The sequence below is a fragment of the Camelina sativa genome, chromosome 17 (assembly GCF_030686135.1).
Source record: "Camelina sativa cultivar CO46 ecotype springtype chromosome 17, ASM3068613v1".
Taxonomy (NCBI): Eukaryota; Viridiplantae; Streptophyta; class Magnoliopsida; order Brassicales; family Brassicaceae; genus Camelina; species Camelina sativa.
The window spans coordinates 16,565,510-16,584,820 of NC_141896.1; the positions used below are offsets into that span (position 1 = coordinate 16,565,510).

The 19,311-nt window shown below is 32.0% G+C and overlaps 2 protein-coding genes, 1 long non-coding RNA gene and 1 pseudogene across 5 annotated transcripts; 2 read left to right on the top strand and 2 right to left on the bottom strand.

The window, feature by feature from the left end:
- The first annotated feature begins 5,308 nt into the window (after positions 1-5,308).
- LOC104756849 (protein FEZ) lies at positions 5,309-7,448 on the top strand. The gene is made up of 3 exons (XM_087496973.1): positions 5,309-5,595; positions 5,705-6,009; positions 6,565-7,448. The coding sequence occupies exons 1-3, from the start codon at positions 5,409-5,411 to the stop codon at positions 7,330-7,332; spliced, it is 1,260 nt and encodes a 419-aa protein (XP_087353099.1). The 5' UTR covers positions 5,309-5,408; the 3' UTR covers positions 7,333-7,448.
- A 268-nt stretch (positions 7,449-7,716) lies between these two features.
- Positions 7,717-9,108, bottom strand: LOC104756852 (large ribosomal subunit protein eL34z). The gene is made up of 4 exons (XM_010479504.3): positions 8,937-9,108; positions 8,726-8,805; positions 8,160-8,269; positions 7,717-8,071 (listed from the first exon to the last, which is right to left on the bottom strand). The coding sequence occupies exons 1-4, from the start codon at positions 9,013-9,015 to the stop codon at positions 7,978-7,980; spliced, it is 363 nt and encodes a 120-aa protein (XP_010477806.1). The 5' UTR covers positions 9,016-9,108; the 3' UTR covers positions 7,717-7,977.
- A 2,106-nt stretch (positions 9,109-11,214) lies between these two features.
- On the bottom strand, positions 11,215-12,191 carry LOC104786208 (uncharacterized). 2 transcript variants are annotated; one of them, XR_015585799.1, is made up of 3 exons: positions 11,977-12,191; positions 11,657-11,697; positions 11,215-11,433 (listed from the first exon to the last, which is right to left on the bottom strand). It is a non-coding gene; the product is annotated as an uncharacterized LOC104786208 (long non-coding RNA). The 2 variants fall into 2 exon arrangements; XR_015585800.1 differs by having other exon boundaries at positions 11,637-11,697; positions 11,977-12,170.
- A 4,271-nt stretch (positions 12,192-16,462) lies between these two features.
- Positions 16,463-17,566, top strand: LOC104759419 (ribonuclease 3-like; annotated as a pseudogene). The gene is made up of 4 exons (XR_015587325.1): positions 16,463-16,578; positions 16,662-16,765; positions 16,888-17,112; positions 17,224-17,566. The product of XR_015587325.1 is annotated as a ribonuclease 3-like (transcript).
- The last annotated feature ends 1,745 nt before the right edge of the window (positions 17,567-19,311 follow it).

Genomic DNA, 19,311 nt, shown 5'->3' on the forward strand with positions numbered 1-19,311 from the left:
GTGGTGACGATCCGAATACCAATTACAAACACAACGTAAATGAATGTTGATTTTTTTTGAATTTAATACACATTTTTGTGGGATCGATGTCAGGGAGTTTCATATCACAGTAATGGGTTTAAGAATAAAATAAATAACTCTAGATTTAAATTATGTTCAATCCAAATCTGATCTGGATCATGCATCAACCAAAAGTGTACATCAGAGTTGTTAGTCGTTAGACATGGCACGTTACTATCAGTTTTTGTTTTATTGTCAATATATACATTCCTACAAAAGTTGTTTCTGTCAACTGGATGAATTTTGTTTTTTTTTTTAGTATGAGATTGGATCAAGTTGATTGCGCCAAATATTGTTGCAGGTTGAATCATATTACGAATCTCACATTTGAAATAACCTGAGTTACCATGTTTATTGTGTCTTTTTTTTTTGTAGTGATATGATTAACTTAAATTTAGTTCTACACACTAGCTTCCTAATCAATCTTCAACACATAATTATCGGAAATTTAGAGAATAAGCAGAATATTCATATACTTATAAACATTATGAGTTTCACAAAATTCACTTCATATGCAAAACGTCACACGTGATACAATACTGTATAGATATTAATCTGTCTGTTATAAGCTCTTATGAGTGTCTTTTTAAATATGCCATTGGTTAGGAAATGTATTCATCAGACTCGTCTCGTCTTGTATACACTAAATGGATGACTAATGATCATGAGCAATAATGATAGACCCACTCACTCCACTCCGTTAAACAACAACAAAAGTCATACCCGTTGATAAGTTGCTAAGGCAAAACTAAACTCCATAATTAAGTGTTAGCCTACGGCCCTACTACACCTGTGGAAAACATTTTTTTCTTTGTCGGCCAAGTAGTAAACTCTTTTTTCATACAGCTTTTGAGAGAAATTACCAAACATAAAAACGATATCAAGTCGATGGCAATAATGTTTATCGTTTACTGATTAGCCCATCTCATTAACCAAATGAAGGCCCAATACCAAGACTTATGAACTCACACCTTCTATGCCCAAGAGATTGCACACAGTCGGTATGATGTTATCGTGTGAAAACGTCGTAAAGGAAAAAGAAGTGGATGCTGATGCAATGCAACCATACAATTTATACAATGGTTTTCTTAACAAGGGAATTGTACTTGATATATGATGAAATTAATGAAATATAATTAACCACTTGAAAATTGAAGTTACTTTGGACATTGCCGAGGGTTGGTCCGTTTGGTAGTTTGTGTACATCATAGTATACTGCGAACAGAGAATAATCGCCATACATATATGGTATCTTTTTTTTTTAATATCGACATAAAAAGATAGGAAATTGTTCTTTGTACATTGTTATGACTTGTTTACGAATGATAAACCAAACATTGGTTTTATGCAATAGCCAGCATCAATTCAAACTTTTAATTAATTATTGCAAGATGTTTAACCTAGGTTCTAGTATATATGTACCTGTTAGTAAGAAGTAATAACTATTTAGTGAAACAATGAATTAGAGATACTAGTATTATAAAAAAAATGCAGTAACAAGGGAAGCGAGTTTGGTCAAATAAAAAAAATTTCGAAGGTGAGGGACATGATTAACTGTGGTAAAGAGGGTTAATTATGTTCACGAAGACAGAGGTATGGATGCTTGGGCTTGAAGACTTTGAAGTTTTGACTAATAATATTTTCACATTTATTATATAATGTACTGTGAACCACATAAAATTAAATCAACCATGTATTTTGTTATATATATAGAGCTCTAATCTCAAGTGCACACGCTTGGGAAGTAAAAACCCAAAAGAGTCAAAACCAGAAGATAGACAAAATGGGTATAAACCGAGGAAACTTGGCTTTTTGGAATTTCATTGGGTTTGACGTATCCCCCCTAGCTATGCCTTTAGACTTTTTGCCTATAGTGCGATCTGATTTTGAAGTCGGTACCAAAATTAAACTCAGGTGAAGCTGGACCATCAACTTACATTCTATTTTTCCAGTTTTCCACGTTAGATTTTTACTTTTTTTTTTCCATCACTTGGCTTGTTCATGCCCTTAGTTTGTTGAGGTAAAAAGAAATTGTAGGCAAGTCCTATATTAGTAATTTTGTTTGCCGTATAGATGTGTTTGTTGAAGTCGATCGTTAGTAGACATTTATAAAAATAACCTATAAATATCACAAGTTAATGGGATATAAAGGTAAGGTTAATATATCAACGAGAAATTAAATAATTATTATAAAACGGTGATTTTGAACTAATACTTCAAATTCCAATAGCCCGCCACTATACAAACAAGACGTAGCATTCCAAAATTGGAAACTAAAAACTATAATATGTTAGATATTGCATTAAACAATACAATAGTGGAAGTTTATGTTTGACACTTAGATGTTAAACAGCTATAATATTTCATATATTCTTTTTTGTCGAAGTCTCTCAAAGAATTATACTATATATATCTAATTTTCTCAACTAAACATTCACTTATACAACCGAATAGGTTTTGATAGAATTTATCGACCATCATTTGAATGAAAACGACATTAATAAATCGATGCCAGGTAATCAACATCAATTTCATAGAATTCCATTTGCCTTGTCACTTAGCTACTAGTATGGTTTTTTATAATATTACCAATTTCGAGAACCGATAAATTACTATTTGACGGTGTAGTAAATAATTACTACTAGTTAATCAAATTGATGGTACTTGTAGATACATACACGAAGGTGATTAAAGAAAGTTTTTTTGGATAGAAGTTTAAACTTTCAACTAGATTTTACTAAAAGCAAGAAAACGTTGTGAAATTCCATACTTTGGTATTCGTTATTTAAAAAACCCACAAAAAAATGACAAGAAAGTCGAGTAAATTTGACTTTTGCCTTATAAATGCTACACGCACCCCTCTCTTGTCAATGTTCATATTTTTAGATTATTTACTCATTTAGTTAACCACGTACCCGGTAATATTATAACCTATTTTCACCTACTATTGTACTTCAGTTCAGAACTCAGATTACTCCTAAAGCTTTCTTCAAGTTTAATTTTTACTATGGGGATTTGTTTATCGTTTCTTGAAGAGGAATTGATATCGAGGCAGCACAAATATATATAAAAATTGATTTTCATATACATGTATCGCGTGTGGTTACTTTGAACCACACAAACTTGACCCCTAACCCATCCAGCTCTAGTAGCAATTTAAATTACTTAAGTGATTGTTATAGCCAATTATACCCCAAAAAAAGTTATTGTTTGGTTTGGTTATACCAAAAAATGTGATTGAGACTTTGAGAGGGTCAGTTACTTACATCTTACTGCCAGTATTAGTAGATGTAGATCTTGGGGTTAGTGTAAATTTAGTTTCATGAATTCTACTTCACCGAAAGAAAACACAAACAAATATGAGTTCTTTCAAATTATTCTTTTTAGTTTATGTCTCTAGATGATAAAAAATAATTTATAAGATATTGGTTTTAAAACAAAAAATTGTTTGTCAAACTAATAATCGATAAAGCATCAAATCTGTTGTACTAGTAAATGGTCTTCCGACCAAGGTAACTCTTATTACAAGTCAATGATCTTCATCAATGCAAACCGGGCAACGTCGCACCCTTAAGTTGAAAACACCGTCGATCTTTCGTTTATCTCGTACAATAAATCTTCGGTTGGAGAACAATCCTCGCCTCTAAAACAAGCGCACTTGGAAAATTATTTGTCTACTCCTTGAACTCCTTCTAATCCAACAAAAACCATATTGGACCACCTCTAAATCACCTCTTGATCGGGTCCATAACTAAACCCACACTTGATCCTTTCAAATATCGTTTGTGTGTGTGTGTGTACATGTTGGTTTAACTGGGAATACTATATATGCGGCTGAGAGGTTAAAGTATAAAAAGCAATACTACATGATTATGCTGATCATAAAATAAAGTACTTTTGTGTTGTTTGTATTGAAATTATGATCATGGATAATTGGATATGTAATAATATTTATGGAAGCTTTTGGAATAAGAAGATTGTATATTATGTATACAGTATTACGGGATGGCACATAGTTGAAGCTCACATTCAATTAGAACTTAACCTCAATGCTAATTTCAAGTATTTGGCCTAACGGATAGAGTTGTCATGTACGTTTGTATCTTTTTGTACTTAAAATAAAAGAATAAATGGACTCAAATAATAAATTGTTAGCTAAATTTGAACTCCAACTACAAAAGACCAATATGAGTCAAACTTGCAACTGTTAGTTGGAAAATCCGAAACGCCGAATTACCAAAAAGGTCAAAGTGAACAAGATCCTTTCAGACATTTCGTCAGTTCAATCTAAGGGATAAAATAGTAACCTACACTAACGTCATTGGCCCCATTGGTCATAAGCCCTTCTAATTTCTGACATTGGTCAGTGGGAATAGAAACTGTGAAGAGGAATGGAATAGAAGAAACTTGGATTCTGAGAAACATTTTAAATTTTGTAGTTTAATCTTAATTAGAAACCTGAAGGAAATAGATTAGCAATATATTAATGAGTACGACCATTGAATTTAATTTCGAATCTTTTGTAGTGGCAGCTGGCCTCGATCGGCCCTTGTTTTCCTTTATTAATTAAAGACTTCAAACCAAAGCGACAAAAGTTAAAGCGCTTCTTAATTGGTCTTTAATAAATTTGCGTCTCGTCCTTGATCGATCAAATATATACGATTATACATACATGCATTGATCAAGCAAGCACACACAAAAATACGTAATACATGCACATCAATGTGTGTCTCTGTTCGTTGTTCACCATATGGCACGATACACACATGTCCACGTGTGTATATCTGCGTACATGATATGATGATAGTGCATTTCGGTATCGTATCCGCTGAATCTAGAAATAACGACGATTCTTCAATAATAAGTATCGATATATATACATTTAAACGAAAAAAGTATCGATATATATGTACATATAATTATATAGTTCATGATTAGAAGAAATACGAAAGACTTGATATATTATACTGTATAGTATAGTAGACTAGTAGTAGTAGTCGTATACGCTTTTAGTCATAATTTCTTTTGAACTTGTCCTCGTGTTTATAACCTTTTCTTTCAGCTCCAATTTTAAAATGTATTGTTTTATAAGTAAAACCGAAGAAAGCTTCAAACAAACTTTCTTGGGAAATTAATTCAAAAAGAAAATGAAAATTTAAAAAACTCAGCTGAAATGGCGGCTGATCCTTCGGGTTCAGACCCCTCGCAAGGAAGCATATATTGATTTCAACTTAAGCTAAACCACTTCACTTACTTCACTTCCACTTTTCTCTACCAAACTCACTCGCTCTTGTTCAACTTAGGGTTTCTCTCTTTTAACTCTTTTGTTTTTTAGGGTTTTAGAGAAAATGGGAGAGAGAAACGATGATGGAGATCAGAAGATGGAGGAAGTATTGTTGCCTGGATTTAGGTTTCATCCAACCGACGAAGAGCTCGTAAGCTTCTACTTGAAGCGGAAGGTTCAACACAATCCTCTCTCCATCGAGCTCATAAGACAACTCGATATTTACAAATACGACCCCTGGGATCTTCCAAGTATATATGATTTTCGTACTTTTATTTATCATGTTATGAGGTTTCATATAAGCAAATAAAGTCTAAACAAGTTTGTTTTTTACTGTTGTTATTTGTTAAAATATTGTAGAGTTTGCGATGACGGGTGAAAAAGAATGGTATTTTTATTGTCCGAGGGACAGGAAGTATCGGAACAGCTCGAGGCCAAACCGAGTGACTGGAGCTGGTTTCTGGAAAGCCACGGGAACGGACCGGCCAATATACTCATCGGAGGGAAACAAATGCATAGGTTTAAAGAAGTCTTTAGTGTTCTACAAAGGAAGAGCTGCGAAAGGAGTTAAGACTGATTGGATGATGCATGAGTTTCGTTTGCCTTCTCTCTCCGAACCATCTCCTCCTTCTAAGAGATTCTTCGACTCTCCTGTCTCTCCCAACGTAAGTTTACTATTAGCTCAGTAATTTGTCTAGATATAGTTTACCTACAAGAAAAATAGGATTGAAAGTAATCCGGATGACTTAGGTTGATATTAGTTATTATGATCGCAAGATTTGGTTTGAAGTTTTTGAGAATATTTTTTTATGTGTATATATCTCGAACTTAGTGCACTTATTTTGTTAACTAGTGAGTTGAACTATCTATCTATATAATGCATACAAGTTTTTGATATATCTCTATCATAAGTTGAAGCAAAATAAATTATTAAGTTTTCGGTAGAAGCTAAGACACTTTTGACCAAACATAATATAAGCATTTTTAATGATTTTTTTCCCTTTGATTATAATGTAGCTTAAATCTTAAATTATTGTGTTTGATTCTTTCTCCGTACTATTTTCAAAAAAATATAAAAATAGTTATTTTTTAATCAAATATTTCTCAAAACATAAAATAAATAAACAAGACTGGAAATATTAATTTTTGGGATTATTGGATTTCTATTTTGTTATAGATTACACACACTCATTTGACATTGTAAATGTGGATTACTGCAGGATTCATGGGCTATATGCAGAATCTTCAAAAAGACCAACACAACGACCCTAAGAGCTCTCTCTCACTCCTTTGTTTCCTCGTTACCACCAGAAACAAGTACCGACACAATGTCCGACCAAAAGCCATCAAACACATACCATTTTTCTTCAGACAAGATCCTCAAAACTAGCTCTCACTACCAGTTCCACCATGAGAATATGAACACTCCCAAAACTAGTAATAGTACAACTCCTACCGTTGCCACTATAAGTCCCTTCTCTTACTTGGATTTGACATCTTATGACAAACCACTCAATGTTTTCACTCCGGTGTCATGTTTAGAACAACAATACCTCACAAATCTCTTTCTTTCTACACAAGAAACACAACCTCAGTTTCCTAGGCCTACCTTGTCCAACGAAATCCCATCGTTTCTACTAAACACGTCCTCAGATTCGACCTACTTGGGAATGGGAGAATACACAAACCATATCGACCTCAGCGCGGTGTTGGCCCAAGAGGAGTGTCCTGCTCTTGTAAGCCTACCACAGGAGTACCAAGAGAAAGGATTCGAAGGAAATGGCGTTATGAAGAACATGCGTGGCTCCAGTGAAGATCATCATGGTCATTGCGACACACTTCGGTACGATGATTTCGCTTCAACGATTGATGAGAGCCACCATCATCATCATCAGGAGCTGAAACAGAACATGACGTTGCTGGAGAGTTATTATTCCTCTTTATCGTCCATTAATGGTGATTTGCCAGTTTGTTTCTCCACTACTTGATACGTGTGGTTAGATTTGCAGTCTCTGCCTTCTTGGCTTGCCTTTTTCAAGCTAAGGTGTTCCCTCTTTGTAGGCTCTTCTCTTTCATTAATGCAAGGAAATTAGATCGTTATAAATTTTGCTTCCTCTCTTTTTAATTTACACAAGCCAATTTTCTTACTACATTACAAGTGTTAGGCTTTGCCCGAGTGAAGAAGTCAAATGAGCTAAAAAATCAAACTCAACAAAAGAAAAACTGAATTATGTTTTGAGTCCTTTGACATGCCTCAAATAATCTTGTTGTATTAATGCCAACGTATAACGTCTTTAGAGCTTACCTTATACAAGACTGTTATTAAAGCATTCAAAAGATTGGAACTCACATTAAGTTATATGCAACCTCTATTTTGTGTCCAAAAGATTAAGTTTATATATTAACCAAGATCTGCTCTTAACAGTCGAACATTAAAGGTGGATTCAACAACAATTAAAAGGGAAACCAAAACTGAAGGGAAGAGAATTGTCGACAGAGTTGAGAACCGAAAACACAATACAAAGCTTAAAAATTGGATGAGTAACATAGATGTTCTCACATGACTGCACCAAGTCCTATCACTTGAACATAGCCATAATCCCAAAACAGACAAGAAAAGAACATCAAAAGCTTTAAGCCTTGGGGGCTACTTTCTCCTTAGCCTTTTGGAGTTTCAACACTTTCTTCACAATCTTTTGCTCTTCGACAAGGAATGCACGAATAATCCTGTCGGAATCCAAAAACACAATTGAGTTTTAACAATTCCAAGGTTATGTATTAGAAAGATAACTCAAGTTAAGTTGGGAAAACAAACCTTTCCCTGACTGCAGAACCAGACAAGACTCCACCATATGCACGGTTAACAGTCCTCCTGTTTCTTGATAATCTAGACCTCTTGTATTCAGAAGGCCTCAAGTGAGGAATCTGAACAAACAGATAATAAGGTCATTCACAACATATCTTACTATATCATTGTAAATTCACAAAAACAAATCTTTGGAAAAATTGAAAATTTATGCCACAGGAGGATAGCAATCCCTTATGTAATACAAGGAACAACTTGAAAGACAAAGTGGCACCACTAAATTTAGCTTATGATTTAAGTTATGTACTGATGTGGATTGTTTATCTAATCAGCACAAGACCGTCAATAAGCACAACACTATCAACTAAGTAAAACATAGTTTCTAGAATTAAGAATACATTACCACAACTAATCTAGAGACTGATCAATACTCAAAACGTTCTATAATATTCAATCTGATTGATTATGTTATAAATTCCTCAAAAATCAGACTCCTACCTAAACCTCAACAACCTAGATTCTAAATATCAGAGCCAAAGTAGATTCCATGTATGTGTATAGCAAAGAAGACTTACTCCTTGAATACGCTTGCCAGTAACAGGGCATTTGGGGCCACTAGCTCTCTTCTTGGTGGTTTGATACACCAATTTACCTCCTGCAAGCAACAATTACAGTAGAGACAACATTATAACTTATGAACAGATCAGTGATTTACACAGTTATGGAATGAAGCATAGGGGAATTGACAAATAAAAAAATCTAAAAGAGAAAGAGAGAGAAAGGGACCTGGAGTCTTGACGATACGGTGCTGGTTGGATTTGGTGGCGTAGCTGTGGCGCGACCGGTAAACAAGACGCTGCACCATTTTCGCCTCTTTTTCTCTGTTTCGTTTCGTTTTGGGACGATGAATATAAGGGAGAGACACTCTCCAAACCCTAAACTCTATATGGGCCTCTATTTTCTCATTTTGGTCTTTTACTAATGGTCCAGTTAAAGGCCCAAGTAACACCTAATCTATTCTCTTTATTTATTTACTATTTATTAATGAAAACCAATTTCTGTCATTGTCTGCAAATAAGTATTGTTTGCATATAGTGAAAAGAAAAAGTACTACAACATTTCTTTATTTTGAATTTTAAATATTTCATAGATGAATTTCAAACATTAAATTTTCCAGCTTTAAAAAGTTATTAGTTAGTGCTATAATCCTTTTAGTCAAACCAAATTCCATTTTGTTTCATTAAATAATGTAACAAACATAAAATTATAATTTTTGGAATGTAAAAAATATGATCGGTGAAGTGACTTTAGTGCAGTGGCAGGAGGTAAGTCCATTTGTAGAAGGTACCATCACACCCGGGATCGAGTCCCGGTTCCTACGAATGTAGGAATTTGGCTAATGGGTCGGCCTGTTGTGTCCCAATGGTTGACAAAAAAAAAAAAAAAAAAAAAAAAAAATGATCGATTAATTGACCATAGATACACTATTTATTGGCCCTGTCTATAATTTTTATGTCTTGTTTCTGACTTTCGTCCAATGGTTTGCCTTAAACAAGGGTTAATATAAATAATTAACATATTTTTAAAATGTAAAGGGTTTAAGAGATTTCTATGTGAATAGTGAATACTATAATTTATTTTAGTGAAAGCTTAATCAGTTTCCTAATTGAAATATTCATATTATTAATAAAATGTTCAGACAAGTCTATATGATTAATAAAAAACAATACTGAATTCATCAGTTTTAGACTTTCATTATCAATAAAATATCTGAAATTTCGTCAAAGTGTTTTTTCCCAATCGAATTTTCATATATAACATATTATTTGAATATGTATCAGTTTTAGACTTCACTATAGCCAAACTTTATAATTAATACAGACATAATATGTGTATCAGTTTTAGACTTTCATTATTAGAATATTCATATCAAATCAAATACTCACATTATTAATAAAAATGTAAATTGATTAATGTTTTTAATTAATATATTTTCGGCTAAGCCTAAAACTGATACATACCAAAAAGAAATATTAAATCCACACAATTAGCTTGGTGTCTATCCATTGCTACTATATAATATCTACTAAACGTGAATTCATTTTGATCGATGGAAAACAATCATGATCTGATTTGAGTTTAGTGTACATTATGTACAATTATGCAAGCTTTGTAAATAGTTTTAAGTAGTTTTAAGCTTTGTAAGCTGGTGATTTAAGTAGTTTGTTCGTTGATTTAAGTAGTTTGTTCGTTGATTTTTCTTCTTTATTACAGGGTTCAAGCTGAGATTGGTGAGCAGGGAGCTCAAGCAGGAGGTGAAATCCAAGCTCAGCAAGCTTTGTAAGTAGTTTGAAATAGTTTTAAGCTTTGCAAGTAGTTTTAAGCTTTGTTCTATTGTTGATTTAAGTAGGTTGTTGTTTGAACAGGGCTCAGATTGTTCTGCCCCCTCGCGTGGTTGGCGGTATCCGGCGCCATGCACCAGAGAGGGCACCACCTCCTACTCCTCCTTCTGAAGACCATCTGATTGGGAGAAGGAATGAGGATGCATGCAAGAAAAGAATTCAAGCTCAAAATCAAGCTAAGTTCTATCAAGGAAACAAAAAGTTCTATGCCAAGCGTTTGTAGTAAGCTAGAAGTTTGTTCGTTGATTAAACTAGACACTAGTAAAAACAAATTATATAGTTACGGAAATATTTGTAGCTATAATGTATTTTTTGTAGCCAAATTAATTTTGTTACTGATTTGTGACAAAAATAATTAGTAATTATTTGGTCGTAGCAAAATTTTTTGTCGTAGATAATTGTCGCAAATTGCTACAATATAGATACCAACGAAATAGTAGCAAATTGCTACGAAATGTCACAGGTTATTGTAGGTATTTGTTACGGAAAGCATTTGAATTATATGTAACAATTAGCTTCAAGAACCCACAAAATGTCCGTCATTGATTTGTGACAGTTAGCTACACTATAACTAGTGATAAAATGGTTATGAATTACTACGCTATAATTATGAGATAAATGAGATATTTATTAATATTAATTCAGTTATTTGCAAATATGTATGAGATAAATGAGATATTTATTAATATTAATACTGGTAATTTACAAAAAAAGTAAAAGTTAAAAAAATAATTATATACATAAAAAAATTACACATCCAATTGGACCAATTGGTTACAAAAAAACATCTACAGCTTCTTCTTCTTCTTCCATTGAAACTTCTTCCTCGAAACATCTTCTTTAATATCCTTAAGAACACGGGTCTTAATTTTTAGCAATATCTGCGTGAATGAGAAAATAAACATAAATCAATTAAAAGTGGAGATATCAGGATATTAAAACACACAAAGACGCAACAATGATACATATAGTAAAGTTAGAACTAAGCATAACGACTTTGAACAACTAATATCGAACTCCAAAGGACCCATAATTTGTTATTTTTGTGTGTGTCTCTGTTCAATGTTAAAGAGAGAGAGAGTACGCAAGATGATAAACCCAGACCAGAATCACCGATAAGCAAAAAAGCTTTGAACAGATAGCCACTGCAACAAAAGAGACAAACATCAATCAATCTCAGTGAAGCTCCTAAACTCATAAGCATCATCTTTTGCCATGTTTCACTCTGATGTCAAGAATTACAAACGGGAAAAAATCTTACATATGCTTCGAATCTCAAATCAACATTAATTAGGTTAAAAACCCAATACGAAAATTCGAAAAGTTAAATGAGTCATATTTAAATCCAACCCAACCGAAAGATCTAAATTGAGCAGAAGCTAGAACGAATGAAGAAGACAACAAAAAAGGAGGAGAAGACATACCCTAGGATGAATCGAGGTCAACGAAGCCGGAGAGTGAGAAAGAAGGATACAAGGTGAACATCCGTCGAGCAAAGAGTGTGAAGCCGATGTTAAAGATCCCATTCGAACGGAGAGAAACTGGAGGGCGAGAAGTACATGTGAAAGCAGCCATGGCTATGAGAGAGGGAAGGAAGCCAAAGATCTCGTAGAGACGTGTGTAAATCTCGAGGTAAAAGAAGTAAATGTATCCGTTGATTTTACTTTTATCAACGGTGGATATCAAATGAGGTGCGATCCTCACCTTAAAGAACTAGCCAATCAGAAACAAGTCTGTTTATTTGTATTTTAATAGTTTTCCTTATATTATTTTTTCTAATTACTAGATTAATTTTTAATTCGTGATAAATTGATAAACTAGAGTCAATTTTTAATGCATGATGTTATAGCTCGCTTGGTTAGTTGAGTTCTAATGGCAAGAGAAATATGTAATGGCTGCTGGATTGTTTTCTGTTAGTATTAATATCAATATATTAATGCCTTTTTTTGTTCTTCAGTTGATATGCATATTGTCGGATATATTATTAGGACATTCTGTGTTTTGTACTCCTAGTAGATTATGAATGGATTAACCTATATAATTTTGCTTTGTTCTAATGTTGATAATTGAACATTTTAGCTTTAATAACGTCTATGTTATTTTGTTCTTATGTCATCGTCTCCACCACTTTCCTTTGTTCTTAATGTCTATGTAATTTTGCTTTGTTCTTATGTCATCGTCTCCACTACTCTATGTTGCAAACACTAATACCTCACACCCACAATTACCCACAACACATTGACACAATATGTCCGCTACAGTTATCTACACTATTATTCTCTGTCGTTAAATTGCTACAAGTGCTTGTACATATTTTTTGCTACGAATAATTCGTCGCAACTTGACATTTTCGTAACTACGCCATAGCTACAAATAATTCTGTCCCGAAATCTGTAGTAAGTTTACTACAAATTTAATCTGTAGCTTTTTGTCTTTACCTTGCTACGAATACTAACTAATTTGCCACAAATTTATTGATCTAATATTTTGTCCTTTTCAGTAACTTTTCGTGGCTATTTTTTGCTATTACTTATTTCATAGCAATATTCTGTAACTATATGATCTGTTTTTACTAGTGAGAAGTTCTATAAAGGAAACTCGTATTATATGGCTTAAAAAATGGCTTTTGGAGAATTAAAAGCTAAAAACTTATAAAAACGAATGCCTTGCAACAGAAACCAAAAGATTTCTTGAAAATCCATTAACTTTCTAATACATGAATTCAAGAAAACAAACACAACGGACAAAGTTATACGAAAAGAAACCAAAAATATCTCCTAATTTTCATGGGAAAAGAAAAAAAAATGATCATCAAGACATCAACTTTTCCCCAAAACCAAAAAAAAGGTACAATAAGGCACAAGTGTTTACAAAAAAGCTTCTGTAACCCTAAATCTCGGACTAAACTGTGCCACTAGATCCAATAGTGTTACCATCACCATCACTGCTTCCATCGTCTTGACCAGAAGAATCTCTAGCTCTCTCCGACCATCGTTGAAACTAAACCTAACCCAAACCTCTCCTCCGTCGTTTCTTTTCTTCCCAACCTCATCTCCATCAACATGCATCTCGTCCCTACAAACAGGACACGATCCATGAAACCCTAACCATTTCTCTACACATCCACCATGAAACCTATGCTTACACGGCATCTCCTTCACCGTCTCCTCGGACTTCCACTCCTCCAAGCAGATCACACACTCTCCTTCGCAGCCATTCATCTCTACAACCGGCATCGATTAATTGACCATAGATACACTATTCATTGGCCCTGTCTATAATTTTTATGTCTTGTTTCTGACTTTCGTCCAATGGTTTGCCTTAAACAAGGGTTAATATAAATGATTAACATATTTTTAAAATGTAAAGGGTTTAAGAGATTTCTATGTGAATAGTGAATACTATAATTTATTTTAGTGAAAGCTTAATCATTTTCCTAATTGAAATATTCATATTATTAATAAAATGTTCAGACAAGTCTATATGATTAATAAAAAACAATACTGAATTCATCAGTTTTAGACTTTCATTATCAATAAACTATCTGAAATTTAGCCAAAGTGTTTTTTCCCAATCGAATTTTCATATATCTTGTTGTCCAATCGAATTTTCATATATAACATATTATTTGAATATGTATCAGTTTTAGACTTCACTATAGCCAAACTTTATGATTAATACAGACATAATATATGTATCAGTTTTAGACTTTCATTATTAGAACTAGATTTTAACCCGCGGTACACCGCGTGTATATAGTTTTATTATTATTTATATTTTATATTCTATTTGTTTGTTAAATATTGGATGTTTTATAAATAGAGAAATAACCTAATTTTCCGGCCGCTTGTGCGACTAAATGTTTATATTAGTTTTTTAACCTGTAATATACTATATGACCATTTGTTTATTATATTTAGTTTGTTTTGTTTAGTGTTTGAGATTTTATTTTGATTTTTAATTATTATAACAAAAAATAAGGGATCTAAATATATAATAAATCATTTATATGATGTGATTAAGTCATATTTTTCCTAATGAATTAATTATTTTACACAATCTTAGGTAAAACAAATTGATTTTATATGTCAGATATTATAATATTTATAGTGTTGGCAAATAATAAAATGAGGATTTAACCCGTATTAGCACATACTTAATAATATTTTATTAATTCCAACATGTCCTTTTTATAACCATATTATATAGTATTTTAATTTTTTTAATTTTACATATTCATAATATTTTAAAATTTATTAAATATACATATATATTTATATTATAATATTTAAATAATTAGGAATCAAAATTCTTCTTACGTTAAGAATCAAAACTCACAGGTTTGAAAAATAAAATAAAAAATATATCATAGTTTATGTCTCTATAAAATATTGATTGCTGTTTTTTATTTTTGGTTGGAATGAAATGTAAAATATTTAGGAAACAAAATCTGAAATGATATTATTTTTGGAAAGTTTTTAGGGATTAAATTTGTAAATAAGTTTTTTAATACATAAAATTTCAAGGGTAAAACACCAAATGTACTTAAAAATGTTAATATAGATTTAGGAAACAAAATCTGTCGTGATACTATTTTTGGAAATTTTTGAGGGGTTAATGTTGTAAATTAAAATTTAAATAAGTAAAACTAAAAGGGCATAACACAAAATGTACTTCAAAAATGTTAATATAGATATTCATATCAAATCAAATACTCATACTGTTAATAAAAATGTAAATTGATTAATGTTTTGAATTAATATATTTTCGGCTAAGCCTAAAACTGATACATACCAAAAAGAAATATTAAATCCAAACAATTAGCTTGGTGTCTATCCATTGCTACTATATAATATCTACTAAACGTGAATTCATTTTGATCGATGGAAAACAATCATGATCTGATTTGAGTTTAGTGTACATTATGTACAATTATGAGCCTATCATGAATAAATAATAAAAGAAATAAATGTTCTCTTGCTAAGCAAAAAATACTATACAAAACTGAAGTAAGTGACTAAGATTTAAAATTAGAAGCATAAGCTGAATAAGGTAGTGTTGGTTCATCACTCTCACTATAATTTCACTTTTTGAATTTCAAAACACTTTCATCCGCTTACATTTCTGAGAAAATGCTTCGTTTTGAAGGTTTTTCAAATCATTGTGATTAGGATTTAATGATGAAATAAACAAAGCAACAGTTTGGTTTGGATTAGTTTGAGTTTAAATCTTAATCAGAATGATTTGGTTTGGATTAGTTTGAGCTTGACCAGCACGATTCATTTGGAGTAGAGATACATTTGTAGTGTTTAGATCAGTGTAGAAAAACTTATTACCATTTCATCCCAAAAACTTGCTAAAACCTACTAAACATTGCTTAGAAGTAGTGAACTGCTTTGTTAATGTTTGTTGGAGCTAAAACTTTTAACAGTCCAATCCAATGCATATAATGGATTATAAAACTTTTAGACAGGTGTGGAAAGACTTATTACAATTTTGTCCAAAAAAATTATGATAGCCAAAAAAAGAAGATAATTATTAGATTCTCAGAATAAATTAATACAATTCGCTAGGCGTCCATGGCTAGTCTTTAACTCTAATACCTTGAAACCTGACTGGCAGTGGATCGGATTTGACACTGGGAAGGTTCCTCTAAAGCGGTTTAACATGTTTAACTTTAAATTGAAAATATTTTATAGTTGAAGGTTACCTTACATTATTACTTTTAAAAGCGTTGGAGCTGGAAATAAAATTGCTTGCACGAAATTACTATTAAGCATTCACATACGGATTCACATGTCACGTCCCTCTTACCCAAAAGAAAATATCACACGTCGACACGTTAATTATATGACTTATATAAACAAACCCTGAACCATTAATTCTTCTCTCATCCATATCCTTTGATTTTTTCCACTTTTAAATATCTTGCGGATATGAAATTATTCATGTGTATTCTAGCGTTACAACAACTCTACGTGCAAAGTGTCGCCCAGGATTTCGATTTCTTCTACTTCGTTTTACAGGTAAAGTTCATACTTCATACATGTACGTATCTACAAGAACTTATAAATTTGATGTTTATATGTGTATGTGCATTGCAATGCAGTGGCCTAGAGCGTATTGTGATTCAAGACATAGCTGTCTATGGCCTAACTACAAAACCGGTGGAAGGCCTCAAAACTGTAATCCTGACAGTCAATTTACGGGTTTGTATCTAACTTATTATAAACACAATAAAGCTTGTTTAATCTAGATATCACAAAATATATATATATATATATATATATATATATATAAAGAAATACAAGAAACAAAATACTGTAAATAATTAGTGAGAATTGATAACAATTGAAGGTGTCTGATCTGATGAGCGATTTACAAAGAGAATGGCCAACTTTGTCGTGTCCGAGCAATGATGGTATGAAGTTTTGGACACACGAGTGGGAGAAACATGGCACGTGTGCTGAGTCCGAGCTTGACCAACATGATTACTTCGAAGCCGGTCTCAAACTCAAACAGAAAGCTAATCAATCTCCTTCATGCCCTTACCAGTGCTGGTACAACATTCACTTCTTTTGCCCCTCCAAATTATCTCCATTGTTAGTTATGTGCAAGTGGATGTTCTTTTCTTATTATAATTTTTTTTGTTATGATATCGATATACGTAGGGATCAAACCGGATGATAAATTTTACGAAATGAAAAATATTCAAAATGCGATCAAAGAAGCAACAGGATTTGCTCCGGGAATAGAATGTAATAAAAGATTCGTCACATAATAGCCAACTCTATCAGGTTTATCTATGCGTTGATACTTCGGCCTCCAAATTCATCAACTGTCCTGTTATGCCACATGGTCCATGCGACTCTCGAGTTCAGTTTCCCAAGTTCTAATTTTTAGAAAAAGCCTTTTTCATACTTGAACAACTAGATTATGACCCGCGATATACCGTAGGACAAGTTTTTTTCTATTTTTTTTATTAATATATTATTTTAATACTAATTTTGCTAATGTATTCTTTTGTTAATTTTAGATTATGATTCGCAGTATACTACACAAAAATTTTAGATTATGACTCGATTATGCTTTGTGGTATACCGCACAATAATTTTTGTTTAATACAATCTTAATTAAATCAGTTTGACTCGATATATTTTATATGGTGTTGTTAAAATAGTAAAATAAGAATTTAACCCGTATTGAAATATCATATTAATGATATTTTATTTTTTACTATTATCAATTCAATCATATAATGTCATATAACCCGTCATGTAATATAAATCGTTTGTGTTATTTTAAAATTTCAGTATGTTTAAATATTTATAATTTAAAGCTTTTTATCAAGTTTAGATATATCAGTTATAAATTATAATTTTTTAAAAATTCTATAATTTACTATATACGGTAAATTTACTATATATGTATGTTGAACACACACTTTTTATATTAATTGAGTAATATCTGTTCGTTTAAAAAAAATTCAAATTACAATATATGCAGGAAAAAATACACATTTTTATTAACTTTATGTATTATATGATGATTCACTATGTTTAAATTTTAAAATAATAAAAAGATGATAGGAGAATAATTTTTTTTAATATGAAATAAATATTCTAAATATCTATATTAATTATAGAATATTATATATATGGATATTTGAAATATTTTAATTCTGTTTGGTTATAAGTATAGTAGAAAAATTAACTAAACTTGTTTGGATATGAATATAAACATTCAATGGCATTAAATGCAAAAACTTTCCAAAACAGATTTTTAAGCAAAAACTGCCGCAAATATACTAGTATAGATTACAATATGTTTGATTTATGTATCAGACTATTGACTGTGCTCAAACATACATAGATTTTTAAATAATTTAATTTTCATATCTGAAATATCATTTTTGTGCTAAAACATACAAAAACGTGATAAATGTTTAACACCGTTAATCCCACCATGAAGTTACGCTGATGTGGAATCTACGTGTACAAAACGATTGTACACATCGTTTTGGATTTAACTGGAAATTTATAATTAAAATTAAATTAAAATAAAGAGGCTATGGAGGAAGAGGAGATGAAAGAGACAACTAGTAACATACATTCTTGCTAACTCAAAGTGTCTAAAGACAGTAAAGATCTCCTTCATAGCAACATGTAATCCTGAAGATACACAAAAAGAGTTGGAATCTATGCCTAGGATTTCAACATCATCTCGGCTTATTGTTACCCACTCAAATGAAATGGAGGTTTGAGGGAAGAACTTATTCTTACTAACCACTGATTAGTAATCATCTATAAAGTAGCATTGTTGCTCATGTACTCACAATTATTCTCGATAATTGTTACTTATTTTTCACTTTTAATTACTATATACTTAGAAGGTGGTGCAGGCAAATACCTAGGTCTTCCTGAATGTTTAAGTGGCTCAAAACAACAACTTTTGGGGTTCATAAAGGATAGGTTACAGGCAAGGCTAAGTGGTTGGTATGCTAAGAATCTGTCTCAAGGAAGGAAATAAACTCTTCTGAAATTTGTTGTGATGGCTTTACCGGTCTATGCCATGTCATGCTATAAGCTTCCTAAGGGTACGATCAAGAAATTGGTTTCTGTAATGATGGATTTTTGGTGGAACAATAATCAAGATCAAAAGAAAATCCATTGGCTGAGCTATGAGAAATTGACTTTGCCTAAAGAGTGTGGAGGATTTGGTTTTAAAGACTTGGAAATTTTTAACCAAGCTTTGCTAGC

Excerpts from the sequence above, each read along its gene's own strand:
- LOC104756849 (XM_087496973.1), top strand. The coding sequence starts at position 5,409 with ATGGGAGAGAGAAACGATGATGGAGATCAGAAGATGGAGGAAGTATTG. Across the intron at positions 5,596-5,704 it reads CGACCCCTGGGATCTTCCAA|AGTTTGCGATGACGGGTGAA; the intron begins GTATATATGATT and ends AAAATATTGTAG. Across the intron at positions 6,010-6,564 it reads ACTCTCCTGTCTCTCCCAAC|GATTCATGGGCTATATGCAG; the intron begins GTAAGTTTACTA and ends GGATTACTGCAG.
- LOC104756852 (XM_010479504.3), bottom strand. The coding sequence starts at position 9,015 with ATGGTGCAGCGTCTTGTTTACCGGTCGCGCCACAGCTACGCCACCAAA. Across the intron at positions 8,806-8,936 it reads CCGTATCGTCAAGACTCCAG|GAGGTAAATTGGTGTATCAA; the intron begins GTCCCTTTCTCT and ends TGTTGCTTGCAG. Across the intron at positions 8,270-8,725 it reads CTGGCAAGCGTATTCAAGGA|ATTCCTCACTTGAGGCCTTC; the intron begins GTAAGTCTTCTT and ends CTGTTTGTTCAG.